The 26448-nt window shown below is 36.5% G+C and overlaps 1 protein-coding gene across 6 annotated transcripts in view; it reads left to right on the top strand.

Moving 5' to 3' along the window:
- Positions 1 to 26448, top strand: part of LOC124154478 (kinesin-like protein KIF13A) — a 226883-nt gene that overhangs the window by 164074 nt on the left and 36361 nt on the right. For all 6 annotated transcript variants that reach the window (XM_046528239.1, XM_046528238.1, XM_046528237.1 and 3 more), the window contains exons 4-21: positions 1520 to 1644; positions 2092 to 2235; positions 2988 to 3235; positions 3339 to 3453; positions 4111 to 4411; positions 5080 to 5292; positions 6814 to 6962; positions 7475 to 7733; positions 8494 to 8634; positions 9530 to 9704; positions 10244 to 10406; positions 11005 to 11175; positions 13476 to 13796; positions 19665 to 19808; positions 20040 to 20388; positions 21636 to 21778; positions 22851 to 23080; positions 24406 to 24539. In XM_046528239.1, the coding sequence (XP_046384195.1) occupies positions 1520 to 1644; positions 2092 to 2235; positions 2988 to 3235; positions 3339 to 3453; positions 4111 to 4411; positions 5080 to 5292; positions 6814 to 6962; positions 7475 to 7733; positions 8494 to 8634; positions 9530 to 9704; positions 10244 to 10406; positions 11005 to 11175; positions 13476 to 13796; positions 19665 to 19808; positions 20040 to 20388; positions 21636 to 21778; positions 22851 to 23080; positions 24406 to 24539 (3525 nt within the window). The remainder of the gene's footprint in view (positions 1 to 1519; positions 1645 to 2091; positions 2236 to 2987; positions 3236 to 3338; positions 3454 to 4110; positions 4412 to 5079; positions 5293 to 6813; positions 6963 to 7474; positions 7734 to 8493; positions 8635 to 9529; positions 9705 to 10243; positions 10407 to 11004; positions 11176 to 13475; positions 13797 to 19664; positions 19809 to 20039; positions 20389 to 21635; positions 21779 to 22850; positions 23081 to 24405; positions 24540 to 26448) is intronic.

Raw genomic sequence — 26448 nt, 5'->3', positions numbered from 1 at the left:
GGTCAAGGTTTTGAGGAATGTCCCGTGAAATTTCTCCGCATTTCTCAGGTTTCTCCGAGTGATAGCAGGTCACGGCCCAACGGTGTCTTTGATGATCAATTTATGGCTGCATTCCGTCGGCTTAACTTTTTTTATTTCTTGCCGTTTCGAGTAGTTCGTAAAAAAAAGACCTCTTGTGTTGTCCTCGACAGTGGGTTCGTTTACTAACTTATTTTATCTCCCAGTCCGGCAGAGGTTTTTTAAAAAAATAAAGATATCCATGCTTTTTGATCCGTTTTTTAGTTTCAAAACGTTGAACTTGTAAAAGCCTCTTTCATGGACTCTAGTTGACGTCACTCGTCGTCCAATCGCGATAAGGCGCCTCACGCAGCTCTTCCTCCCCTTCCTCATTTAGTCGATTCGTTTAGGGGACCGATTCTTTGGATGACGTCACGAAATTTTCGTGTGAAATGCAGAATCCGCGAATCGATGTGTGTTACTCGATGCGACCGGCTTAATTTCTATTTCTCCAACAATCCGCGTTAATGTTTTCCGATCCAAGTCATGAATTTACTCTGCAGCTACTCTGGAGGTTTGTAGGGCTACCTAGATGGAGCATTGCCCATCATTTTGACAGGCAGTAATTATTTTGAGTATTTCTTCATCTATGTCAAAATTAATTTATCAGTTCATTAAATGTAACATTTTCCTTTGTTCATCCAAAAAATCTGAGTATTTTTTTTTAATAAATCATTTCACATTTAAAAAATTTGAAATGAACAGGAGTCAAGTGGCTCCTGCTTTCCCTGCCACACGCCTCTCGGTATGGCAGACATGCTGCTTATTTCCATTCAAAATGCAATAAGGGATGTTAAATGGATAAATGTGCTAAATAAAACATCAAAATGACCAGATATAATATATTGTATTGATTTATTGAATAAAAGAGGCATTACCGTTACAAAAAAAATAGAAACGCTTAATCTATCGTTTTGATTGGTGTTGGTATTTTAAGGTAGATAGGTGATGTAATTCCATTTCTATGTGAAAAAATTAAATTATTTCAAAGATCCCTACCGTAAAAAAATAAATGAACTTCAGAAAAAAATGAAGACGACTGGAAATAAACTCTTGGAAGTAAGATATGTATTGTACTCACTTTTACTAAAAGTCTCCATTTTCTAGGACTTTTTAGCACTGAATTTCATGATTTTCTTTTGTACAGGTTTTTTCATTATGTTGTTGTTTCATCTTATGTATTGCAGTTAGTATTGTCAGATTATGCAATTGAAGTCCATGTTTACGCTAATTTTAGTTTAATTTAGGACAAAAGTTAATACAATTATTCTTAGATAACATTTGACTACCATAATATTTTGGAGTACTTTCCTCAAATGTGCTTTCTAATGGATAATTGATGTGTGAATGAATTGATGGAATTTTCTAATATTGATCAAGGCATAGTTGTCACTATGCTGTTTTTATTTTATAAGAATCATTATGTTGTACCTCAGTTATTAAGTAATTACCTTTTTTTTAGGATCTGGAAAATCATACACAATGATGGGCAGTGGAGACAGCAAAGGCATAATCCCTCGCCTATGTGATTCACTCTTTGAGCGTATTGCACAGAAGGAGAATGCTGAATTGTCATGCAAAGTGGAGGTTAGTGTTGCAGATATTCCATCATTATTTCTTAGCAAGTTTTTATTAAATATTTTTGAAGTTGAAATGTGTGAAATTTTTAGTTTGAAACGTCTTGTGGTCCTCTTGAAGGTCTGATGCTTCTCTGGCACACTATTGCTGTGAAATTTTCATGAGCTTCTGCCTGGGTCAATATCACTTGTAGAGTAACTAGCTGCCAGTTTGCAAATGCTGTCAACATTATTTAATTTGTGTCATAATTCTTAATGTTATCAAGAATCATAGTTTCTCTGAGTAATTAATGTTCTATTTGATGTTTTAAAAATTATTTGATTCAAATGGATTTGTTTTGAAATTTCATTTATGGGATAACTTTGATCTGCGAGGGGCAATCTCTCATATCATTTATCATCGATATCATGTTGGAAAGAGAAATTTGGTCGTACTCATTCTTGTTATCTCTAACAGGTCAGCTACATGGAGATCTACAATGAAAAAGTTCATGATCTTCTGGATCCCAAGCCTAACAAAAAGTCATTAAGAGTTCGGGAGCACAATGTCTTAGGGCCATACGTAGATGGCTTGTCACAGTTAGCTGTTGCTGCATATGAGGTAATCGATCATTTTGAAATTCAGATGTGGCTGTAATTGATCAGAGTTGATGTTCGTTTGATTTAGTTCTCTTTTTTATCTTTTGATTCTGCACATTGTGAAGTTTTCATTCTTTTAAGTTATCATATTATAGTCGTTCATTTTATTGTGTATTAATTCTTTATATCAGTATTCCTCTTTTCACTGTTTTAGAGCATTATATGCCTATAACAAGGAATTGATCTTGTTTTTCTTACCATTAGTCTTCCTATATATTTTGCTAGTTTCTTTGACTCCTGCTTTTGAAAATTCATATGATATTGGTGATCATTATTTCCCTTTTCCTTAAAACCTATTAATTTTCATGTAGGGAAATTCCATTTAGTTAAAATCATTCACATGAACCATACCTTCTATTCTCATAATTGCTCTTATATTCTTGAAACCCTATGGTTCCCGCTTCATAACACCTGCTTCCTGATGGTATTGAGTGTTATATTGAGAATGGATTAGCTTATCAGTTACTACTTGAACATGTAAAAAAAACCCTTTGGCATGTAGGAATCACTTTCTTTTTCCTGGAAGGAATTGTTTCTATGACTGGTCATTTACTGAGAATTGGGAAGGTGGGTTCACGAGTTTGTTACCGTTTAGCCTTGAATATCTGGAAAAGTTATTCTTGGGTCACCTATTAGCTTCAAAATCAGTATAAATTTATTTAATGTTGAGTGCTATGTGTACCATACTGATGAAAAAAAATCTTTTCATTTCAGGATATAGATGCCTTAATGGCGGAGGGCAATAAATCCCGCACAGTAGCTGCCACAAACATGAATAGTGAATCGTCAAGATCTCATGCTGTTTTTTCTGTCATATTAACGCAAACATTAACGGATTCAGCTTCAGGGGTCTCCGGTGAAAAAGTTTCAAGGATGTCGTTAGTAGATCTTGCTGGAAGTGAGCGTGCTGTGAAAACTGGTGCTATAGGTGATCGGCTGAAGGAAGGTTCAAATATCAATAAGTGAGTTTGTTGGGTGTTTATAGTTTGCCTAGAATTATTATGCCAATCATAATCAATGTTGACAATGGTATTATTTGTCACTTAAATTATGTTTTTGTTACAGATCTCTGACAACCTTGGGTCTGGTCATATCCAAGTTAGCTGACCAGTCTTCTGGAGGGAAAAATAGGGATAAATTTGTTCCTTACAGAGATTCAGTGCTCACATGGCTTTTAAAGGTATGAAACAGTCACTATTTTGCTAATCTAGCACAAAAATTTTATACCCCATATCTTTCTGATATCTCTTCAATGCCAATCATTGAAAATGTAACTATTGGTAATTTTTTTAAGGTAACTTGAACTTATAATTGAGATTTTATGGGAAAAATGACTAATGCATGTGCTTTTATAGGAAGTATGTGTTGAATGATACAGTTAATGGAGTGTCATACCTTAGCTAATAACTAATTTAGTTGTCTAAGGCAAGGAAAATAATGTGAATACCTTTTTAATATTTTTAAAATGATTAAAAAATTTTCACCTCTTACCATTGCAAACTTATTGACTGTAAAGATTATTTTCCAGAGAAATTTTTCAAATCTGTGTTGCAGCCTATGTTTAAGCAAAAAAATGTAAACAGAACTTGAGGTAGAAGCCCTGAAAAACCCTAGCTGAAGTGAATTATGTTCCGTGAAAAGTGAATTATGTTCCGTGAATGTGCTTTTTCACTGATGCTTTTTGAACTTCTTTATTTTTACCTCAAAAAATTTAAAGTGCTACATTTTTCACCTAATTGACTGCCGTAACATTAATTAGTCTCTCCCAGTTCAGAGGTTACTAATGAGGAATTATTTCTCTTTTGTTTAAAATTATCTATTGAAACTATCTTTTCAGGACAACCTAGGTGGAAACAGTAAAACGGTAATGGTAGCAACACTTTCTCCATCTGCTGATAATTATGAGGAGACGTTATCAACGTTAAGGTATGCTGATCGGGCTAAGAGGATAGTCAACCATGCTGTTGTCAATGAAGATCCTAATGCCCGAATAATCAGAGAATTAAGAGCAGAAGTGGAAGCTTTGAAGGAGATGTTAAAGCGAGCCACTATTGGAAGTCTTGGTGTCGGTGATGTGACCATCAACATGGGTGGCACTCCTGCATTAGAAAGAACTATGGTTAGCGCTTTGGATGAAGGTTAGTCTGAGATGTTTTGTTGTTTTTACATGTGCTACAATAACATTTAAATTAACAACAAATTACTTTAATGTAACATTGAGCCATAGTCACTGAAAATAATTATCATAGCTGCAGATGTATGAATGCTTGACATCAAATTAAATGAAATCAGCCATAATTAGATTCAATTTATCTAGTAATTTGAGTTATTTGAAACTCTAAAGTTTTTAATAGGTATTCAAATTTGCAGGACTTATTTTCAAATCCGAGGATCAGAGTTTTGCTCTAAATACAAAAAGTTAGTGTGGTAATATTCTATTTGAAAAAAAGTGTCTCTTCAGTGGAAGGAGACAATTCTATGCTCTGTTTCTGTAATTATCACAACTCATAACTTATTGTGATAATTTGATTTATCACTTTTGATACAGATTTGATTCTTGAGCAAATCTTTCAATTTGAATTGAGCTGCTAAATTTTTTTTTTCACGAGTCGCTTCAATTTGATGTGTAGGTATTTTTTGGATACTGAATTCGATTCAGTTGTAAATCAAAATATCTAATATGCTGTGTTATAATTTTATATTTCTGAAGGATTGAATCAAATGTACAATTTTTGAAGCATTGAAGTTAATATTGATGTAGAAGTTAGAGACTAGATCTTATTATTGTTTTGTTTTGTTTGCTCAGGGCAGAGACGGAGTCGGAGGGAGAGGCGGAGGTTGGAAGGTGGAGAGGAGGAGGAGAGCGACCAGGACGACGAGGAAGACGATGACAGCGAGGGAGGATCTGCGGGATCATTGGATAGGAAAATGCGCATTGACCTCCACCGACAGCTGACAGAAAGTGAAAAGTTGATGAAAGAAATGTCACAGACCTGGGAGGAAAAGCTCCAGAAGACAGGTGACAAAATAATTTTATTCTGTGAAAATTATCTTGCATAAATCTCCAATTATCAAATTATCATCAAAGTAATAATTTTTATGCAGTGTCTAGTACATATTATAACCCGTCAGCACCCAAAGTTTTTTTTAAATTCACACAAATTTCATTTCTAATAAATAAGGTACATATGAGCTTAACACAGTGAGCACAATTCATACTGACTGAATAATAGAGGAAACCTTCTACTAAGTATGTGCACCAAAATGTACGCTAAAATTGACATATTAATTGCATTGCAGGCGTATTGACTAATCTTAACGCGTTCTCTGCTGCTTCGGTCATAATGGCCGCAACACATACTTCATCTTCACACCGTTTCGGTCACAATGACCAGTGAATGAGTCACTTTTTTTGCCACTAATAGCACGCCGTTGGTTACAGCTACTTTGACAATGCATATATGACGTGACCAACATAGCCGAAAGCACACAAAAACTCAAATGGAGAGGATCCAATTATTACAGCAAAAGAAAAAAAAAGACATTTGGCACAATGGGCGAATTTGTCTTAAAATCCATGGCAGGGAATGTATCAAATAGAAACAATTAAACAAATTACTTTTTTACATAAATCCAATGCAATGGAACATAGATTAACTTATTTACACTAAAAATACGCATTTTTAACAATCTCACATGAGATTGGAGGGAGGTGGTCGAGGCAAATTTCACGATATTTCACTATGGGGGCAGGGGGGGATCCAAAAATTGCCGAAATCACCTCTCATAATTAATTAATGGACGTCCAATTATGTGTGCACATTCTCCATTCTGTGACTCACCATTGCCCAAGTCAGGGGCCCATGGGAGTGGGTTGAGGGGAAGTGGAGGAGCATGCTATAGCTGCCACTGTTGGAGCCCATTGTAGCTTTGGACTATACTGAAAGGCCTTTATTTTGAGCCCCTCCTAGCACAGGGATTCAAGAATGTGACACGAGTCATTACCAGGACTCGGCACTCCTGATTTCTGGAATTTCTCAACCTGAGCATTTGACTGAGTGAGGCCTGTGTCAGATAGAGCCAACTCAAAGTTCCACCCAGATGGTGGTAATCTTATTTTTTTCAACTTTCATTTTAAAACTCCGTCCTGAAGTGACATCTTGGCGATGGGTTTTCTCTGATCATAAGTGGTGGGCCATATTGGGGATGGTTAGCCATTTTTTGTTGTGCCACCCAGTCTGGTGAGAAGACGACCCACTGAAGGGTCACACTTCTGGTTGCACCGCATAGGTTATCATGTATAGTGTAGGCTCACTAAGCTTTATGTCTTTAACTTCTCATTTTGCTGAATGGTGACTGCCACGAAATGAAGCAAAATGGTAGATTTGCTGTCGTGCAATGAGGAATTCGGGTGTTACCCACTTTTGGGTCTCGCCACAGTGAACATTTTAACTGGTAACTGCATTTGCACTTGTTAGAGGGGGTTGTCAGAGATTTTATTTGAATTATCTTGATATTTTCATTTGCATTTTAATTGCAGAGCGGTTGCAGCACGAACGGCAGCAGGCACTTGAACAAATGGGTATCAGTGTACAGGCATCTGGAATCAAAGTTGAGAAGAATAAATACTACTTGGTGAACCTTAATGCTGATCCTTCCCTTAATGAGTTGCTTGTATATTACCTGAAGGTAGGACCCTAAAATTAGTCGTACAAATGTTGCATTCTTTTTTTGGTGTTTCCTTGGTATATAGGTGTATAACTTTTAAAATATGTAAAAATTTATGCTTAAGGAAAAATTCATCTCCCTTGACCTAGACTCAAATCCTGAATTTGTGCTTGAGTCCTTTTATGTACCAATTGTGCCACTAAGGCACCTTGACACTTAGCAGTAATTTTTAACTGTCTAATTAGTAGTTGTTTCTAGAATTAATTCAGAGTCATTGGTCATATGCCCATTATTCTATTAGTATGCATGTATTTGACACAGACAGCTGTGTAGTGAAGGAAATTCTTGTATTATATTGAAGCAACTATTCCTTTGAGGGAAATTTTTAATGCACAGTTAAACAGTTCAACATATATCCCTGTCTTTATTAGATTAACATTAATTTTAAGTTCATAATCAATGCACTTCATGTATGTATCTGAAGCAGTGTACTGTTTCAAAGAAGTCATTGGTATAATTTTAATTGCTTGCAGGATCGAACTCTTGTTGGTCGAAGAGATGCCCCTGTTGAGCAAGACATTCAGCTCTCTGGACTTGGTATTGCCCCTGAGCATTGTATATTAGAAGTGAACGATGGGGCCCTGAATATGTTAGCCTTAGAAGGAGCTCGCTCCTTTGTCAATGGTGTTCCTGTTGATCCTGGGACTCACACGCCGCTGCATCATGGAGATCGTATCCTTTGGGGAAACCACCATTTCTTTCGGGTCAACTGTCCCAAAGCATCTATGTCGGGTAGGTTACTTTCACCCTTTATCCTAATTTGTTGATGGTCTTCTACTTGCTAACTTAGTGTCAATATCTTCTTTTGAATAATAATTTTCTAATGGATTCCTGAAATTTATAGAACATTATTTTAAATGAATTATTAAGGAAAATTACATTTATGTAGTGTTTTTATCGAAATTTCATCTCTATGTATTTTCTGTGATATTTGTCATTTACCTGGATCTGTTTTTACTTCACTTTGAGACTAAATACCAAACCATAGTATCATCTTTGTCAATATCTCTCTTTAATTTGTCTCTAAAATGGGTTCTTTGTGGTTTCATGTCTGCATTTAATTCCTGTTACCTACCATCTTTCTCTTTCAGTATTTTTTATATGTCCATATGGCAAAAGATTATCTAATTTCATGCATTTTATTTAAATTCATGACGTTAAGATAGAGGCCCAAATTTGAAGAAATGTGGATGACTTCCACACATTTTCAGGAGAAGTTCCATTACTATCGCATCCAATTAATCATCTCTTTTTTGGATGTATCTTTATCATAATTGCCATTAGTTCTTTGTGTTACATTTTGAAGAGAAGAGTCAAAAGATCAAACATAATGTTCTTTCCTGTGTATAATATATTTTTTCACAGTTTTTATCTGTCCAATTCTAATTGATACAGGGATCTGTACAATGGTGTACCTGCATCTTGTGGTAGATTTTTCTAAGTGTAATTTTGTGGAATCAAGAGTAATGAGTCGGTGTAATTTTTATTTTAGGAGCATCAGAGCCTCAGACACCTGCACAAACTATTGACTACAATTTTGCCCGTGAAGAATTGATGCTCAATGGAATGGGCAATAATCCTATTCAAACAGCAATAGCCAAACTGGAGAGGCAGCATGAAGAAGACAAGCAAGGTAAGCATCACAGGAACTTAATGTACGTATTTTGAAATGGTCTGTAACACATTACATTGTTGTTATCAAATATTTCTATCAATACTCTTTTATTCAATTGCCTCTTTTTTAAATTATCTTCAGAGCTTTATTTGAAAAATTCTTGCATATTCATGAAATTGTGAAATCAAGTTTCTCTCATGAAACATTTTCATTTTCATTTGTGTGGATTGGTTGTGAGGAAATCAGGAAATACTTAATTTAAAAAAAATTTAATTCACATCAATTACTGGAAAACTACTTCAAATACAGGTTTTACATATTCATGAAATTGTGAAATCAAGTTTCTCTCTTAAAGCATTTTCATTTTCATTTGTGTGGATTGGTTGTGAGGAAATCAGGAAATACTTCATTAAAAAAAAAATTAATTCAGATCAATTACTGGAAAACTACTTCAAATACAGGTGTTAATATCTTTTCGTAGTCAGTGGCTGATCCAGGATAGGGACAAGGGAGGGCTGGGGCTTGGTGGGGAGGTCTGGGGGGTAACCTCCCAACAATAGTAGCGGTCCGAAAAAAAACCATATTATCTAGTGTAAATTGGAATCTCCAGGGGAGGGCTATAGCCTCCCCTTCTTGATCTTCCACTGTTCATAATTATATATGAATCAATTTTATCTTAGCTTTAATAAAAATGGAGCCATGAATGGATAAGAAATGTTGGTTACAATTTGGCTTAGCCAATTCATTGCTAATTTATTGTCAGGCCTCCAAATGTGCTGTATATGGCACCCATTTATTGTGGATAATCACCAAGTTGAATTTGTGAAATTTGTGATCACGTAAGGTCAATATTTTTTTTCTCTTTAAGTATTATATGCACATGTACATGTATAATTTTTTCTCATTTTTCCAGTGGCACTAGAAAAGCAACGACAGGAGTATGAGCGACAGTTCCAGCATCTCCGAAATATCCTTTCCCCTACAACCCCATATTCACCTTATGTTCCTTTTGATCCATTCCGACTTGGCAAAATAACACCTTGCACCCCGACGACCCAGATGCGTGTCGAAAAGTGGGCCCAAGAACGGTAATTTCATGCATCATTTTTTACTCCTCCTAATTTGTTACCCATTTGCAATAGTCGATATTTCTGTTATGCTTCTTAAAATTCAGAGTCCATCATTTTAAGTAGGACATAATTTTACATATTTATTGGAAAGTGACTAAAATGAAGCAGTTACAATATTACATCAAAAATATGTTTTGTCATTCCTCAAAGTGTTGTATGAATTTCACACATTTATCCTTCCAAGTGTGTCAATCAGAAGGATATTTAAGAAATATATTTATGCTAACTTAGGAAATGAATGTCAGAGTTTATGTGCACAAAGTATGGCTCCCGAAGAAGAAGCAAAGGGTCAAGTGTTTGGAAATTACCTCAGAGGCAGAATATTGGTCTGCAATTCAGGGCCACTAATACGGTATATTTAGAATGATGACATACTATTTGATGGCCTTGGATGTAGAGAAATTATTCTGTGAAGAACTATCATTGTTTCTTCTGCTTGTGCCCGAGTAAAGTCCCAATCACTGGAGGTACTAATGAATGTTGTATCCTTTTTACAGAGATGAAATGTTCAAAAGAAGTTTGGGGCAGCTCAAAGCGGACATAGTAAAGGCCAACGCATTGGTGAGGGAGGCAAATTTCCTTGCCGAGGAAATGGGGAGGAAAACAACGTTTGGTGTCACCCTGCAAATTCCTCCTGCCAATCTCTCTCCAAATCGAAAGGTATTGCAGATAAATATTGTCTGAAATGTTCAACAACTTTAATGGATATGTTTTTTTTTCATTAAGAGTTAAGATGGACAGTCATTTTGTGATTATGTATATGCTTAAAGTACACTCTCTCAGTTCGCATTCTTCTTTTGCTGATAAGTTATTAATTTCTAATGCTATTATTACCAGGCAATCAAGGTTATTCTAGGTTTAAGATTTGCTTGAAAATATTTATCTAGCTGTTATTTATTCAGTGTTGTTGATAAATTTATTTGAATGAGATTAATAACCTACCAAATCAATTAAATATTTAAATTCTCCTGATGAAATCTGGAAATCATTGTGAAGAAAACCGTGGGACTGAATCTTTTAGGCATTTCTTCTTTTGTTTCCTAACAGTAGTTTGCCTTCTTGGAACCAGTGCCAGTTGTTTTTTCTTCTGTTTTCTCAGTGCTAAAATCAATGTTATTTTGGCAGTGTAGCGAAGGTCAACTCTTTATTATATCCATGCCTAGATATTTGAAAAGAGAACATCTACTTAACTGTTTCATATGTAATTTGAATATGTGTTCAGATTATTGTAAACGGTGTTTTTTTTTCATTTGAACAGAGAGGAGCATTTGTGAGTGAGCCAGCCATTCTGGTGAAGAGGAAAGGGATGGGAAGCCAGGTGTGGTCCATGGATAAATTGGAAAATAAGCTGATAGACATGAGGGAGCTCTATGAGGAATGCAAGGAAGAAATGGGAGCGGAGAAAAATCAAAGTTGCTCAATGACTCCTGTGAGTAGAAGCTATCATAGCTTTATACCTCCACTGTCCATATGGATGCGTGGAGTTGCTTTTGTTTATTCTATTAACCCAACAATAACTTCGAACCTATTGTGGGGAACGCATATAAGAAATACTTGTGGCAGAGCCGTGAAGAAGCCAGGATTCGCCAATCATGGTGTGGGAAGATTTTCCTATGAAAAACTATAAGAGAGGTGCTATTTTGCACTTGTCCCGTCAAACCTTGAATATACAACAAGCATATGAGTACAGAAAGATAAGACTTATTAAAATACAAAGGAAAGGGGTATGATTTGTCAAAAACCACTACAGGCACACGGAAAGTGTCACGCAGATGTTGATTGAATAAGGCGGGTAGGCACCAAAGTCTTGGAGGCTGTGTGCCAGGCTTAGATTGCTTAAGCAATTAAGACAAGATATCTTTCAGTGCAACACGGAGAACATCATACTAGAATCCCAATATATTTCCAGGTCTGACAGAAATGAAAAATCAAAAGAGACATTTTGTTGAACACTCAAGTATGGGAATTCGTTTTTCCCCTGAACGATGAAGGACTTCAATAAATACTTGGTGGAACTTCATTAAAGCCTTTCCTTTTTATTGTTTAATCACTTGTCCTAAAGGCCGTATCACACTAGCGACTGCGACCGCTGCTGCGACCGCTGCTGCGACCGCGATTTCGGCTGCGGCTGCGACTGCACCCCATCACACATTGCGGCCGACGCCACGATCGCGCATGCGCACGTATGAACATTTCTGCTTGTGGCTTGTTTGTTTACGAAAGCCCAAAGAATAGATAGAGAGCAGCAATTGTTGAAAATGTTCCTAAAATATGTTAAAACGTACTTTATTTTCATTCACCTGTGTACTCGGGTGCAATATCCAATATACTGGGCTTCCATCTTCACTTTAAAAATCCGAAATTATCTCAGCGTTATCTTATAACCTTCTTGAACTTCCCTCGCTACGGTAACCAAAACAAACAAACACGTCTGCCGCAAGCGCGCGAGATTGAAATGGAGCTCTCTGATTGGCTGCGACTGCGACTGCGACTCAGAAGAATAGCCGGTCGGCTATTCTTTGGAGTCGCAGTCGCAGCGTCGACTGCCTCGCTCTGATTGGTCGACGAACCAGTCGCAGTCGCAGCCGCAGTCGCTAGTGTGATACGGCCTTAACACAACATTGCCACATCCCTATTGAGGTGTTTCACTTGGTAATATGTATGTAGATGTAGACGTCACTGGCTTGCATTTTTTGATCTTGTTTAGCTGCATGGGGTATTCCTGACAGCTCAAAAAATTTTTGTTGCATAATATTTTACACAATATTTTGTTCTTATAAACCTTTATTGTTTTTTAAATATGTACCTCAGGTGTTGTTTTTTTATGTTGAAGAGGAAGAATAGATCGCTCTACCACGTTATACTTGCACAGAGATACCTGGGATGTTCAGAAGCAAAGCTGTGAGCAAAAATGACGCAGTTTATATAGGAAGCATTTTCCTACCGATAATTATAAAATACCAGAATACATAGCATATTGTAACCAAAATGTCTAAATTATGAAGTTTAGGCCGAACACTATAAGGTTTGGAGGAAAATTGGTTGCAGGTTGGCATGATCATGATCCCTTTTCGAGGTTTCTGCAAAGGCAGTTTATATTGTGTACCTGAGGTTTTTGATGTCACTTGAATGAAAACATCACATTCAAGCTACTGAAGAGGCTATGTTAGTATTGTAAAGACAAAAAAATGACACAATGAAATATAGGGTGGGATGGGGTCCAGAACACCCCTTGTGAGTAACGCAAGGGTGCTCTGGTGAAATATGGCGTTGATGTTGGCAGTTTCACTTTTATATTCAATATGTGATGTAATGCTTCAATCATCAAAAAATTATCTTATCTCTGAATATATTCCATGTGTAATTTCTCCATTCAAAAGTTAGCTTAATTGAATGTTACTTTAAAAAATAGGGAAAGGTGCCAAATCAGGTAATCTCGCTTCAAGTCAACAGAAATAACTTTCCCTTTACGTACTTGATAGTGGCCATGAAATCATTTCAGTGGTTTTAAAATACGAACTGCCTCTTATTTCTCTGATTTAATTGTTTGGTAACTATGTAGTCGTTATTTTCTCCTACCATTCATTCACTGCTGTACATTAAAATTTTTAAAAATCGATTTTGGCACCACCAGAATAAAAGGTTGGCTAATGTGCAACTTGCAATTTTTTGTGTGTGTTTAATATGTGAATCAAAATGCTCAAAAATATGCTTCGATTTGTTTTTCAGGAGGGAGAGGTGGAAGACGGTGGGGATGTTGAGAATGGGAGTGGTAATTGTGGTGATGGAGATGTGAGTGAGTCTCGTGGGGAGAGGAATAACAATGACGAGAGTGAGGAGAGGGACATGTGTGGTGGTGAGGGTGTGCAGAACAGTGGCTTAATAGGCAGCATAGTTTCCAAAGAGCTGGACCCTTTCTATGAATCCCAGGAAAACCATAATTTGATCGGGGTGGCTAACGTGTTTTTAGAAGTGCTCTTCCATGACGTGCAGCTTGACTATCATACTCCTATTATCAGTCAGCAGGGTGAAGTTGCTGGCAGGTTGCAGGTATGTATTTTATTTTGTCTTCATTTCAATGTTATACTAGTTGTGATGATTTCTTAGTTTTATAGTAGGGATGGGACGTTCAAATAATGAGCTTTTTACACTGTTCGATATTTGATGACACAAAGTAATCAGTTATTCAAATTTCAAATACATAGCACAGATAGTCTATGATACTCTTCAAATCCATAGAAAATGGTTGGGTCTTACATGAAGGTCTAGCACATTTGGTTGTTTCATTTCTTTAATTATACTTTTATAACAACTTATCATTGAAAGTAAGCACTAAAATATCTAAAATGCTGATGGCTCCACGAGAACAAGAGTGAGAGGGATGTATACATAGGTTCAAATGCACGCGTGATTGGCTGTTCCTTTTCTGACTCCCTGTTGCATGATGAAATTCACATATTCTGATTGTAAAGCAGTTGTCAATTTTTTATCTAGTTTAAGTTTTTCCATGAATGCAGTGAAGCATTGATAATAATATAACCTTCAATATGCATATAATAAAAAAAACCCAAATTAATTGCGCTGCTCCATGCACGCAAGTTTTATGAAATCGTGGGTTATAGTTGCATCAGGATCTAAGAGCGTATTGAAGTAGAATATTTGCAAAGTGTTCAGCATTTTTTTATTTTAACTGTCATTTATATTTAAAATTGGTGGAAAAATGCAAATATAGTATTCAGTACATAATGCTGTATTTGATATGCGAGTGAGGTATTCGGAAAATACCATATTTCTCCGAATATAGTCCCCCTCTGAATGTAATCCCCCCACCCCCCAATTTTGATGCTTCAGTTTCGGGAAAAGTTAAAAAAATGCTTTTGAATATAGTTCCCCCCTTTACTTTTAGCACAGGCATTTTTGGAGAAAAAAGGAGGACTATATTCAGACATATACGGTAATTAAATACAGTAAAACTTCGATTTTACGCACTTTGATTTCACATCTAGTCTCGTTTTTACGCAGCGAAACTCAAGTCCGGCCGGAAAGCATAGGGAATTGCAATGGTGAAACTTCGATTTTACATCTTTTCTTGATTTTACGCAGTTTTTCGATTTTGCGCAGCATTACCCCAGCCCCAAAGAGGCCGGTAAACTTGATTTTACCCAGTTGAAATGACGTCGTGCTGTTGAGCGGGAAACTAAAAACATCGTGAATCTAATTATTGCTTCCCCCCGTGCCCTCTCAGTAATATTTCAGGCTCCTTTACGAACGCAAATATCGCTCTTAGTTCAAATTTGCCGTAGAAGGATATCGAAACCTAAAACTTACGGCAATCGCCGTGTATGTATAACTACTTTTGATTAAGACAGATGATCACCGTAGATGTTAACATTATCACCTTTCGTTTATTATTCAACTTATTTGTCGACGCTGTTTATAACATATTTATTGTAATTACAGTAGATGGTCGTTAATTCGGAATTATGAACTACGGAATATCTATCCCTAACGGAAGGTTTTCTAGAATTTTGCCAACGCTATGTTTTCCGTCACCCCAGCGAAATATAACGGCGAAATGAGCCGTTAAAAATCCTCCCATGCCAAAATTTTGCCAAAATCCAAGGTGATCCAAAAAAGATAGTCGTACTTCTAGTATGGACGTAAGTCGATGGTGATTCAACACGATGGTAAAAGCAGCATGCATTGTCTCATCCCGCGGGCTAACCCCACATCTGCGGGACGAATGGAGGCGAGGGAAAGTTGCTTGCGCGGCGCACTAATCAGAACTGACTCATCTTGTATCTCATTGTCAGTGGGTTTAAATGAAACATGGCTGGAACTTAAATACAGTGGAACTTGGTTAGTACGTTTCTGAAGGGACCACGAAAAATGAACGTACTAACCAGGAAAACGTACTAACGAGGAAAGTAAATAATAGCAGTCGGGGTTATTGCAATCAGTGAAAAAGTCGTCATAATTACAATTACTATCGGTAGTTCTCATAGGATCGCCTTCCTTAACTCTTTTCACATTTAAAATCAAGAAAATGAGCGCTACCATGAAAAACAATACCATGTGAATAAAAATCGCAATTTTTCATGGACATCCCGGAGACGATTTCATGATTACGGCGTCTATCTCCCGTGATTTATCCTATATATATTTACAGAACGAGGACGAGTGAAGCTCAGACAAGCGAAGACAAGTCATTTTTCTTTCTCACAGCGTACTCGGAGAATATAACAACAACCCGGAGTAAGTCAACTGGTTTTTTAAACATCATAAAAATTGGGCAAAATTATATTGACTTTCAAATTACGGCAACAGCCGTAGACATTCGCTTCTGGAATGATACCATTTCGATTGTAAAATCGATCGATATATCGACTGATGACACGCAAGACTATTAGATTACGACGTAATTACAAGAAAATTTTATATTAAACAGTTGAAATTTACTTTCAAAATTTGTCTAATGTCGTCTGCTTTCGTTCCGAGATCAATTATTTTTAAGCTAAGCTTCGCGTGGAGATCCTGAGGATCGTCTGCTCCCGCAACAGTAGTCAAGTAAATACGCACGACGTCGAGTTTATGGAACAGTACTGCTTTAGATAATGTGGAAATTGTCTGACTCATTTCTTCATCATGATAACTCGTGCAATAGCAACAATTGCCCACTCACGAACTTTGTGCGCAGCAGTGGGCACTCCCAAGCGCTCCAAAGGCAACAGAAGGTGAGGAGCTCGGGGTGGGGAAAATTGGGGCTTCTTATTGGTTGTAGTTTTTCATAGTCAGACATTCCCGAAAAATGGCCGCATTTTATTTTTCATCACGTCACAAGAATTCAGAAATGCATTTGGATAAATTGCGGTAGAAGAAAGAGATGTGGAATGAATGGAAGAATGTTAATGACTAATGATAATAAATTAAATCATGAATTCAGACGTTTGTGACCCTTAAAAAGACACTAGAGAACGAATTGCGGGTTGCGTCACGGCAAGCAATTGAGCGTACTAACCAGGAAAGCGCAATTTTTTCAAACGTACTAACCAAATTCTTTTACCTGTATTTTGTTCGGATGGTACCGGGACCGAGGGAAATCGCCGTACTAAGGAGGAAAACGTACTAAGGAGGAACGTACTAACCAAGTTCCACTGTAGCTGTTAGCTTAACTCCGCTACGTGGCAAGCATTTATTTTTAACGGAAAGGGAGTTAATGCCCTCGGAGAATAACTCGCGTCATCAATCGTCATGTAATCATTGAAGTAAAATTCAAGATGTGAGTTATAAGGCAGTCCCTTTAAACTCAGGAATGGCTTAGCACCATTAAATCAAAATTCAAAAAGTGTCCGGTGTTGTTATCAGGTATGGGGAAGTAAAATATTATGTGAAGATGAGTCTCACGGCTTGTAAGTCGAAGGTCCCGGCGCTGAATTCGCGGAAGAATGCCGGCAGAGAAGCTATACCCGGTAGATTCAATCAAGTAATGTTAAAATTTCATGGGAAAATGTTTTTTAATGCGTAAAAATTATAAAGAGGGAAAATTGTTCCGGACTATTAATCATTTTTTTATTCATCACTGGCGGCATGACGGTAGTTGCGTGGTTATTTAAATAGCTCACTTAAAAAAAGTGATCTAAACACCGGAAAAATCTAAATTTCGAATATCCCGGGTCCTTTGTGCTCCATATTATCTATGGTATGCTATTTGGAAGGAGGTAACCGACAGCTAGGGTCATTAGCGCCATGAAGTAAGGTCTGGGGGGATAGGAACCCTATGTTGGCATTAGCCAGGTTGTAATGATAGGCTCCAATGGGACCAGGACTTAACGTACAATCTGCTGGACAGAGTGGTGCACTGGAAGTGCCCTCCACATTACACTCAGGTAGGGATAGGGCCATCTCTGATAAGTTTCTGCTACTGCCAGGACTTGAACCCAGGCCCACAGTGTGTAAAGCCTTTGTGATGTATTAGCGAAATTTTGCTCCCTATTAATGGGGTTAATTTGGATGACTTTCTTCAGATACCTCATTTCTTCAATCTCCAATCTTTGTTTGTCTGCTGGTGGTTAAACGGATTTCCTGAATACTGCTTTTAATGAGAATATTTTTGAAAATTAGCTTCTCTTCGGGCATTAAGTATCACCATTCCGAAATTTCTCCTGGGTAACAGAAGTAATCTTAGTGCCAGAAATGCTAGCAATTCAACCATGGGAAACATTGTTCAGGAATGCAACGTTGTTTCTCTTAAGGTAACACGTCATCTGTGGTGTTGCTTATGAGTAAATAAGATTATTAAGCTTCATTTTCTTGCCAAATGAGTAATTGAATCCGGGAGACATACATCGTACGCGATTGAAAAGGATTTCATGCTCTTTTACCGTAAAACCTCACGTTAAGACATTTTCTGGTTCCGATTGTGGCTTAAATCAGAACTATATAAAAGTGTATGACTAAGCATTCTAAAAATAATGAGCCAGTGTTATCCTGAAAACTATACTCCTCCTCAATACCAACTCTTGATTTTACACACTTTGATTTTACACAGTGCCCATATTTCGGTCCCTCCAACTGCGTAAAATCAAAGTTTTACTGTATTCCTATTCGATATTCGAATTCAAGAAAAATGCTATTCGATCCACCTCTATTTTATAGTCATCATTTAGTTATACCTTGATTTTTAAAGCTAAAAGAAAATTATGCTATGCTTCCATGCATGTTTTATTTCATCTACCTGTTATAAGCTAAGCTATGTTATCCAACGAGTGTTATGCAAATTAATGTGCTTTTAAACACATCACAATCAGTTCACCTTTCAGCAAGACCTCCTGTATTATGAGAATTTGCTTAGTCACCGTCAGTTGTTCTCGAGACTTACCCAAAGAAACATCTCTATCTATTGCAAGGCCGCTGCAGGGTGGGAAAAACAACTGGAAAGGGCAATTAATTGCCACCTTATGTTGGCTTGGTTCAAAGTACTTTTTACTGTCTTTTGTGGTTAGCATGGTCTAAATAAAATGATGTACTCTTTGTAAGGCTAAAATTTGCTCGTAAAAATGTCAGTAAAGTAGCCGAGGAGACTGCACCAAAGAGTAACTTGGATGTCATAGAGGTTGTGTTGGGATATTGATTTACTAGTAACAAATAACAAAATTACTGTAGGGTAAACCGAAGTCCTTTTCTCATTATGTGATCTGAAAATAACCATAACAAAGGCTATACATATCATTGCCTCCAAACACACTCTGAGTTAAATTACATTATGCAACTGCACTAATGGGAAATACCGTATTTATCTGAATATAGTACCCCCTTTTTTACCAAAAATTCCCATCATTAAAAGTAAAAGGGGTACTATATTCAAATGCATTTTTTGAATTCTTCCCAACTGAAGCCTCAAAATTTGGGGGGGGTTTGTATTCAGAGGGGGAATATATTCGGAGAAACAAATTATCTTTTCTCATGGTCAAAACTGAACTTCAATGCCAAATTATTCATCCCTTTTGAGACCAGTGTGAAAAACAAATATTTGATGTTTGAAGTCGGTGAATAAATATGGTCTAGAAATAAGACTTTTTTTTACTTCAGGCTACCATAACAAAATTAGACTTAGAATAATTTAGAATTGTAGAACTCAAATGACTATATATGCTCATCACTTTGGAAAGAAACTGTCAGAATATTCTCTTATAAGTAAAATTCTATTTTATGTAGTTGTTAAATACTGACAACCCTAATCAACAATAGTGAAGCATACAAAATCCATCAATGTCCCTATGCACGAATACTAATTGTAAGCAACAAGAGATATTGTTTTGATTCAAAATTTTTATAGTTCTGCGCATTTCTGTTTTGGGAATTTGTCTATTTTTCAAGCCGATTGAAAGTGAAAAATATGCTTTGCTTGTTTCTCTTTAGGTTGAACTCTGCCGAATTGCAGGAGTATTTCCTCAGGATAGGATGTGTGAGACTGCATCAGACAGCTCTGGAGACAGCAATTCCAATGGCTCCAGTGGCAGGGAAGATGACAACTACAATGGAAATAACCAGATAACCGTTCGAGTAAGATAACTTGTACCTATATGTCTTCATATGAGAATGTAATGGTAACCTTTCATTTCAGCCTTTCTATATGTACTGCTTGATTGGAAAGTAATGAAGGAAATCAAGCCGTCCCCTTTTTCCTTTCAAAACATTCTTTCTATTTGTTGAACACATTCAACATGAAAGATGAATTTTTGTTGAACTTCATTTTTGGCAAATGATGGACTTATTTCTGTATTTTTTTTTCAGGTTACTATCAAGCAGGCATCAGGGTTGCCCCCGTCCCTGTCCAATTTTGTTTTTTGCCAGTACAATATGTGGGGGTACTCCGATAGCATTGTTGTACCACCCGCTGTTCACCCAGGGGATGTATCCCTGCCGCCACCTGTACAAAATAATATTAATTCCCCACTCCAATCCTCAACGGCCCAAACTCCAACTGCAGCGAATGCATCAATTTTATCCGAAAGCAGGACTCTTTCCAGGTCTGGGAGTAATACTAGTACTAACAACAATAGAGATTCCATGGCGTTCCGTTTTGATCACACGAAAGATTTCACCATTGTTACCTCTGAAGAGTTCGTGGAGCACTGTACAGGTTTGTATTTTTTATATTTGATAATGAATGATTACATTAATTTTGTACATAGTCATTTTTAAGATTTTCACTCCTATAATGACTCCGAAGATGCTGGTCACTGTGCTTTTCAACCCTTAGGTTGGTTGGAATAGATGAGAATAGAGCTCACCCCAGACTAATCCACTGGTGTGTGATTAATATTTTTTTATCAATGTACATTCTGGGTTGGGGCTGTTCTTTTTGCTGGGCAGCCTCAGATGTATGAGTATCCCTCATTGAGGTTTCCCAAGGTATCACTTGAATTCACATGGCCATATGCTTGGATGCTGCCCTCTTTCGGTGCATCAATATTCTATAGATACATGCCAATCTACTTGCATTTTTCATTTAAAAACGAACGAAGAAAGTAATTCATACTCCATTATTGACTGTTTTTTCTCTCATTCAAAATTCCTCTTGGATTTGGAACATGAATTTGAGATCAAGTTTGGCATCCCATCATAAATCTATAGACTTGGGGCTGGAAATTCTAATCAATTTGATATCTTATGATGAAATCACTTTTCTCTTTTGGTCAGTTTGCTTATTCATTTTGCTCCTTCCTATTGATTTTCTGTGGAATAATCTTGGTAATAGCATCTCGTCTAAATCTTCATGAATCCTTCAATATCAGATTTACTTACTCAGCATAATTTAATTTGATTTACCAGCTTGTTGGGATCCATGAACATTGAAAGATTCTAACAATGAGCTTCAATTTTGAAGATTCATGTTCAGATGAGGGCCTTGGTTTTTTTCCATGCGAAAGACTTTTATATATAGCCGTAAGACTTTTAAGAAAAGTTTTCTCCAGAAATAAATGAAATATCACCATTGTTGAATTAAGAGTAATCCTTTTTGAGTTTGGTGAAAAATTTATAATCTGAATAGACAAAGATGGCGTTGAAGTGCCCAAGACCTTATTTTATTTGTGGTTTATGAATGTTTTTACTAAGTTAATTCATTTCTTTAAGTTTATAATGGCTCCCCCTTTTAGTATTTCATTTTATTGAATTGCTGTTGAAATTTTAATGGCCTTACCTTCATGTAAGCATATTTGTTCTTGGCTTGAAATTTATTTGGAAATGATTTGTTCATTATGACTGACTTCAACATTTTATTTAGTTTCAATTCATTTTGTGCAAATTGGTATGCTATTAATTTTGGTTTATTACAAAATGAAAAGTTAAATTTACTTAACACCTGATTTCTTCTCACGGTTGCAGAAGGAGCGCTGTCGATAGAGGTGTGGGGGCACAGATGCTCTGGTCTCTCGCGTGCTCGTCCTGGCTGGGAGGTTCAACAACAGCAGTTAGCTAAAGCAAGATCTCTTGCTGATCGGTGGTCAGAGCTAACCAGAAAAATTGAGGTGTGTTTATTTCATTTGCCGTATCTTTTAGGCCATCACCTGTCATTAATTTGCTTTTATGCAAAGGATGGATGCAATGCCCTTATGTCTTTCATAAAAATTTTCCCACATGTATTAGCATACACATTTAAGTACAAAATCACTATCAAATCAGTAAGTGTGACATCTAACCTAGTATAGGTTGTATATTTAAAGTACTACCAATGACAATTTAGATAAACAAAATTCAACTTTTTTATTACGTTCTAAAATCAAGTGTCTTTTCTTCTGTAGCATGTACATATTTTTATTCTTTCAGAAAGAACTTGCAATCAGTAATAATTATTATAATTACTTTTTATTCAAGTTTCATATTATATATTATGCAAATTAATACTATTGACACGAACAATACTCGTTTTCTGGTTTTACTCAGGTACATTTTAAGATTTTTTTTTCTTTTATGCAGATGTGCAGGTTGGTATAATCTGCCAACTATTCAAACTTCATGTTGATTAATAGCAACTTTTACCTGTTTGCAAAATAAATTTTTGATCACTTCATGTTTACCCAGAAAATAAAGAGAAAGAACAAAGAACAGTGGCGTAACAATGGGGGGCGGGGATGAGGGTATAGATCCCTGCCAAAGCCTCAGAGAAAAAAAAAATATTTAAAGCTATTATCTAGTTTTGACGTATACTGTATTTACCAGAATAAAGTCCCCCCTTTTTTTGCAAACATGACTGTGGTAAAAGTAAAAGGGGGAATAGATTCAAATTAATTTTTTTAATTTTTTCCCGAAACTTGAAGCCTCAAAACTAGGGGGGAGACTATTTTCAGAGAAATACGGTAATAACTGCATAAGGTTCAATCTTTAGCGCCAAAATGATGTAAAATGTATTTCCAGGCATATCATTTTTCAAAAATTTTACCAGATTTTGTGTTGGGGGAGGGCTCGCCACCCCAGGCCATCCCATCCTCCCCCAAAGGCATGTTCCTAGCTACACCAGTGAGAAATAACTTCTATTGGATTTTAGGTAGAATATTTGGCATTTCTTTTTTATGTTAATCAAGTAATTTCCTTATGATTTAGGTTTGGGTTGAGATCCAGGAACTGAATGAGCAGGGAGAATACACTGCCGTTGAAGTGTCATGCACTGGTGGCAACGGAGGTGAATACCTACCCACAGGAGGTGTTTTTCAACTTCGTCAAGGCCAACAACGTCGTATTCAAGTCCGTGTTGTACCCGTCCAAAATTCAGGAACCCTTCCAATCATATGTGAATCAATTGTGTCCCTAGCTGTTGGTAGCGTAACAATGAGGTAAGAAAACTTTTTGGATTCATTTAAGTAGATATCCCTTGTTAAATGCAATCCATTCAAATTACGTTTTCAATATTTTCTTGATAATTGTGTCAACTTTTTAAGAACTCATATAATGAAAATAATTTTGCTAATTTATCCCAACATATTTCTCATGTGGCATCACTGTCAGAATCATTTAATGGAAGAATTTGCTTTTGCATTCAGTGTTTGTGTAATTTAGCAATTACATTAACAACTTGAAATGTTTACAACCTATGAAATGTAGATGCCATGGGAGCTTGTTTTGGTGAGTTGAGCATGTAGCAAGAATTGTGTTGTACAAGTGATTGGCAGTATACCATCGAAAGGCCTATGATTTATGTGTTAAAAATATGAATATTGTGAGTCCAAGAAGTCCTTGCTACAGTTTGTGCTCAGTGTTACGGAGTATATTTCGTCATGGCTATGTTTAGTTCACATGAAAGTAAACAGGGTTCACCCATTTTACCATTGAGGGTGAAACTAATGACTCCGGAAACAGGTGTACAATATATACCTATATTACCTGCCACTAAACATCTAATTATCATGAAACATAAGACGTATACAGAAGACTCGTTAATACGAATAACATTATTACGAAGTCCTCGTTATTACGAAGCAAATCGTTGGTCCCAACGAAAAAGCCTATCAAATATATAGTAAAAGAAATGTTATTACGAAATTACAAACCTCAGTCCCTGTCCCAGCAGTTACAAAATGAACTTAATTGCCAAGTTCCACGAATAAGCAATGGCATTTAGGTGGACATGCACTACACTATGTTTTAATAACTGTGCCACATTTTAGTTTTCCTTGTGTACTGTTCCCAAGAGCGTCAATTATGGTTCTTTCTTCTGTATGCAACATCGCAACATCATATAATGAGCTTCATTCCTGTGGAATTATGACGACCCAATCATTAACGCTTGTAAATTGGACAAACAGTTAGTCCTCTTCCTACACACATTCGATTTACGAACTTTCAGAAATACGGACATGGGAAAAATTCAAGCTTGCTCGAAATTGCAAATTTGGTGCCTTTCAAGTAAGCCAATGTCGACATGCACAGCTAATGCACTGATGAAACTAGATGGAACGGTGGTGATGCAAAAGAAAAACAGTATGTTTATAAGGGTATTGGAATTGAAGGGTTTCATCCTTCACCTTCAGATGTTATGGGTGCCCGATATAACGAGTGATTTTCCGAGTATTATGAATACTCGTTGAAGTTAGGTTCCTCTGTACCAATTAGAAGAAGAGAGTAATTATCAACTTTCATGAATTCTCTTTAATTGTTGCAGGAATCGATTGCAGAAACCTCTTGACTCTTATCAAGAAGAAGATTTGTCTGTTTTAAGAGGCAAATGGAGTGATGCATTAATGCGGAGGAGGGAGTACCTTGATCAGCAAATACAGAGAATAATCAACAAACAAGGTAAGTTACAGTACATTTAAATCTGACTTAGGTTCTTACGCAATAATATCAATGTGGAAATCATATTGTATCCCTATTATACTCTTTACATTCATGATTTGTTACATGTAAAACTGAAAGATCCCATGGATAAATATTTTTGGATGTGGATACAGAGGTTTTCTCTGTAATTTTTAAAATTATGTTATAAATGAGATATTTCATAGCATTTTACCCAAGCAGATGAATGTAGTTCCTTTTGCTGTCATTTGATTTTCGTCAACAACTATCTTTCAGTGCTTATTGCATTTTTAAAGCCATAACACTTATTTTTCTCGAAATTCAATGTTTCCTTGGTAAAAATAGTGTTGGATTTACGAATAGGGATATACATCATGGTAATAACAACTCCTAACATTGCATATCTTTGGTAAGGGACCCTGAAGAGTGGTGAATAAACTTGTGGGAAATTGGTGGTGTGAAAATCATGGCCCCAGCAGCGTAAAAATTGCAAATATGTATTATGTTCCTGAGTTGAAAAACAGATTTCTGTATTTCTCAGTTTAAAATAACAAAGACATATCCAAAATAAGGGCCATTACCCACCATACCCATAGGTGGATTTTGGGTGGGGGGGCACAGCCTCCCCTCAGAGGCTTAAAAATTGACTAAATTTTTAAAACAAATACAGAGGAACCTCGTTAAAGCGAGTACGGGCTATAGCGACACCCCCGCTATTACGAGAGATAGCCGATGCACCGTCAATTGACCCTATAATAAGAGTGTTTAAAAAATTCGTTTTTACGAGACCCTTTCGGTGTTGGCTCTCGCTATAGCGAGGGTTTCACCGCCGGAAGACTTTCATCAAGACTCCTTAACCTCTGTAACTGCTAGCGATTTGTAAGAAATGAAGTTAATGGAGTGCTCAGTCTCAAATTTATGTGGTAAACTCTCGTTCGATAAATATAATGATTGACGAAACAATGCTTTGCATGATTTTTATTCAGTGCGGCGCTTATAAATTGTTTGAATAGTTAGTCGTTATTTGAGTAAGGAAATTTAGTGATGCAAAAAAACATCGCCTTTCGTCTGGATTTATGCTTACGTTTATCGGATAGATGTTTATCTGTCGCGGCACCACTCCTGTTCCTGTATATCTGTTCACAACAGGTATATTGGCTATTATTTGCTCCACTTCCGGTTAAGCGACAATTCGCTATAGCGACAATTCGCTATAGCGAGTGTTTATTAGTACACAGTGGGGTGTCGTTATATCGAGGTTGCACTGTATTAATATATTTTAGTAAAGAATTTATTAATATTTATTTATTAGTGAGTATTTTTGATAGAGTAATTGTGGCATGTAGTTTTTTAATCCCAAATTGTGCCCCCTCGCCCCCCAGAAAAATATCCTGGATCCGCCCTTGACCATACCCACCCAGCCTTTTAGTATGGTGATGTGTGGGTTGCCTATGACTAATATCCTTGGTAATTGCATTCAAAGGGTAATATTTTATTAGTGCCTGATTTGGGTTGCTCAACTTTACATAAGCTAGATATTACTGAAATATTTTGATGAAAGAATAAGAAGTTATTTACAAAGTTTCTTTGTATGTTGCTAACATTAAAATGACATATTTGAACTTATTATAACTCTAAAAATCAACATTGCATCATTGTTGCTCTTATAATAAAGTTTGATGAAAAACTATTGGTGAAATTTTTGGGTTCCTGCCTTTGACAAATTGGTTGTGATTTAAGGCCCTTGGGAGTGGGTTACTTAGGAGTATGATATACTCAAGAGTCTTATATTGCGGGGAAATCAACAACGGGTAGAGAATGCAGGATATCAGCCAAATCAATCCAGATTACTCCTCCTTTTATTATTATTCCAGTAGTTATTCTATATTCTTACTCAAATTCATCTATA

The sequence above is a fragment of the Ischnura elegans genome, chromosome 2 (assembly GCF_921293095.1).
Source record: "Ischnura elegans chromosome 2, ioIscEleg1.1, whole genome shotgun sequence".
Lineage (NCBI taxonomy): Eukaryota > Metazoa > Arthropoda > Insecta > Odonata > Coenagrionidae > Ischnura > Ischnura elegans.
Note: the sequence above shows the minus strand (reverse complement) of the source record. Positions and strands in the feature narration are given on the sequence as shown.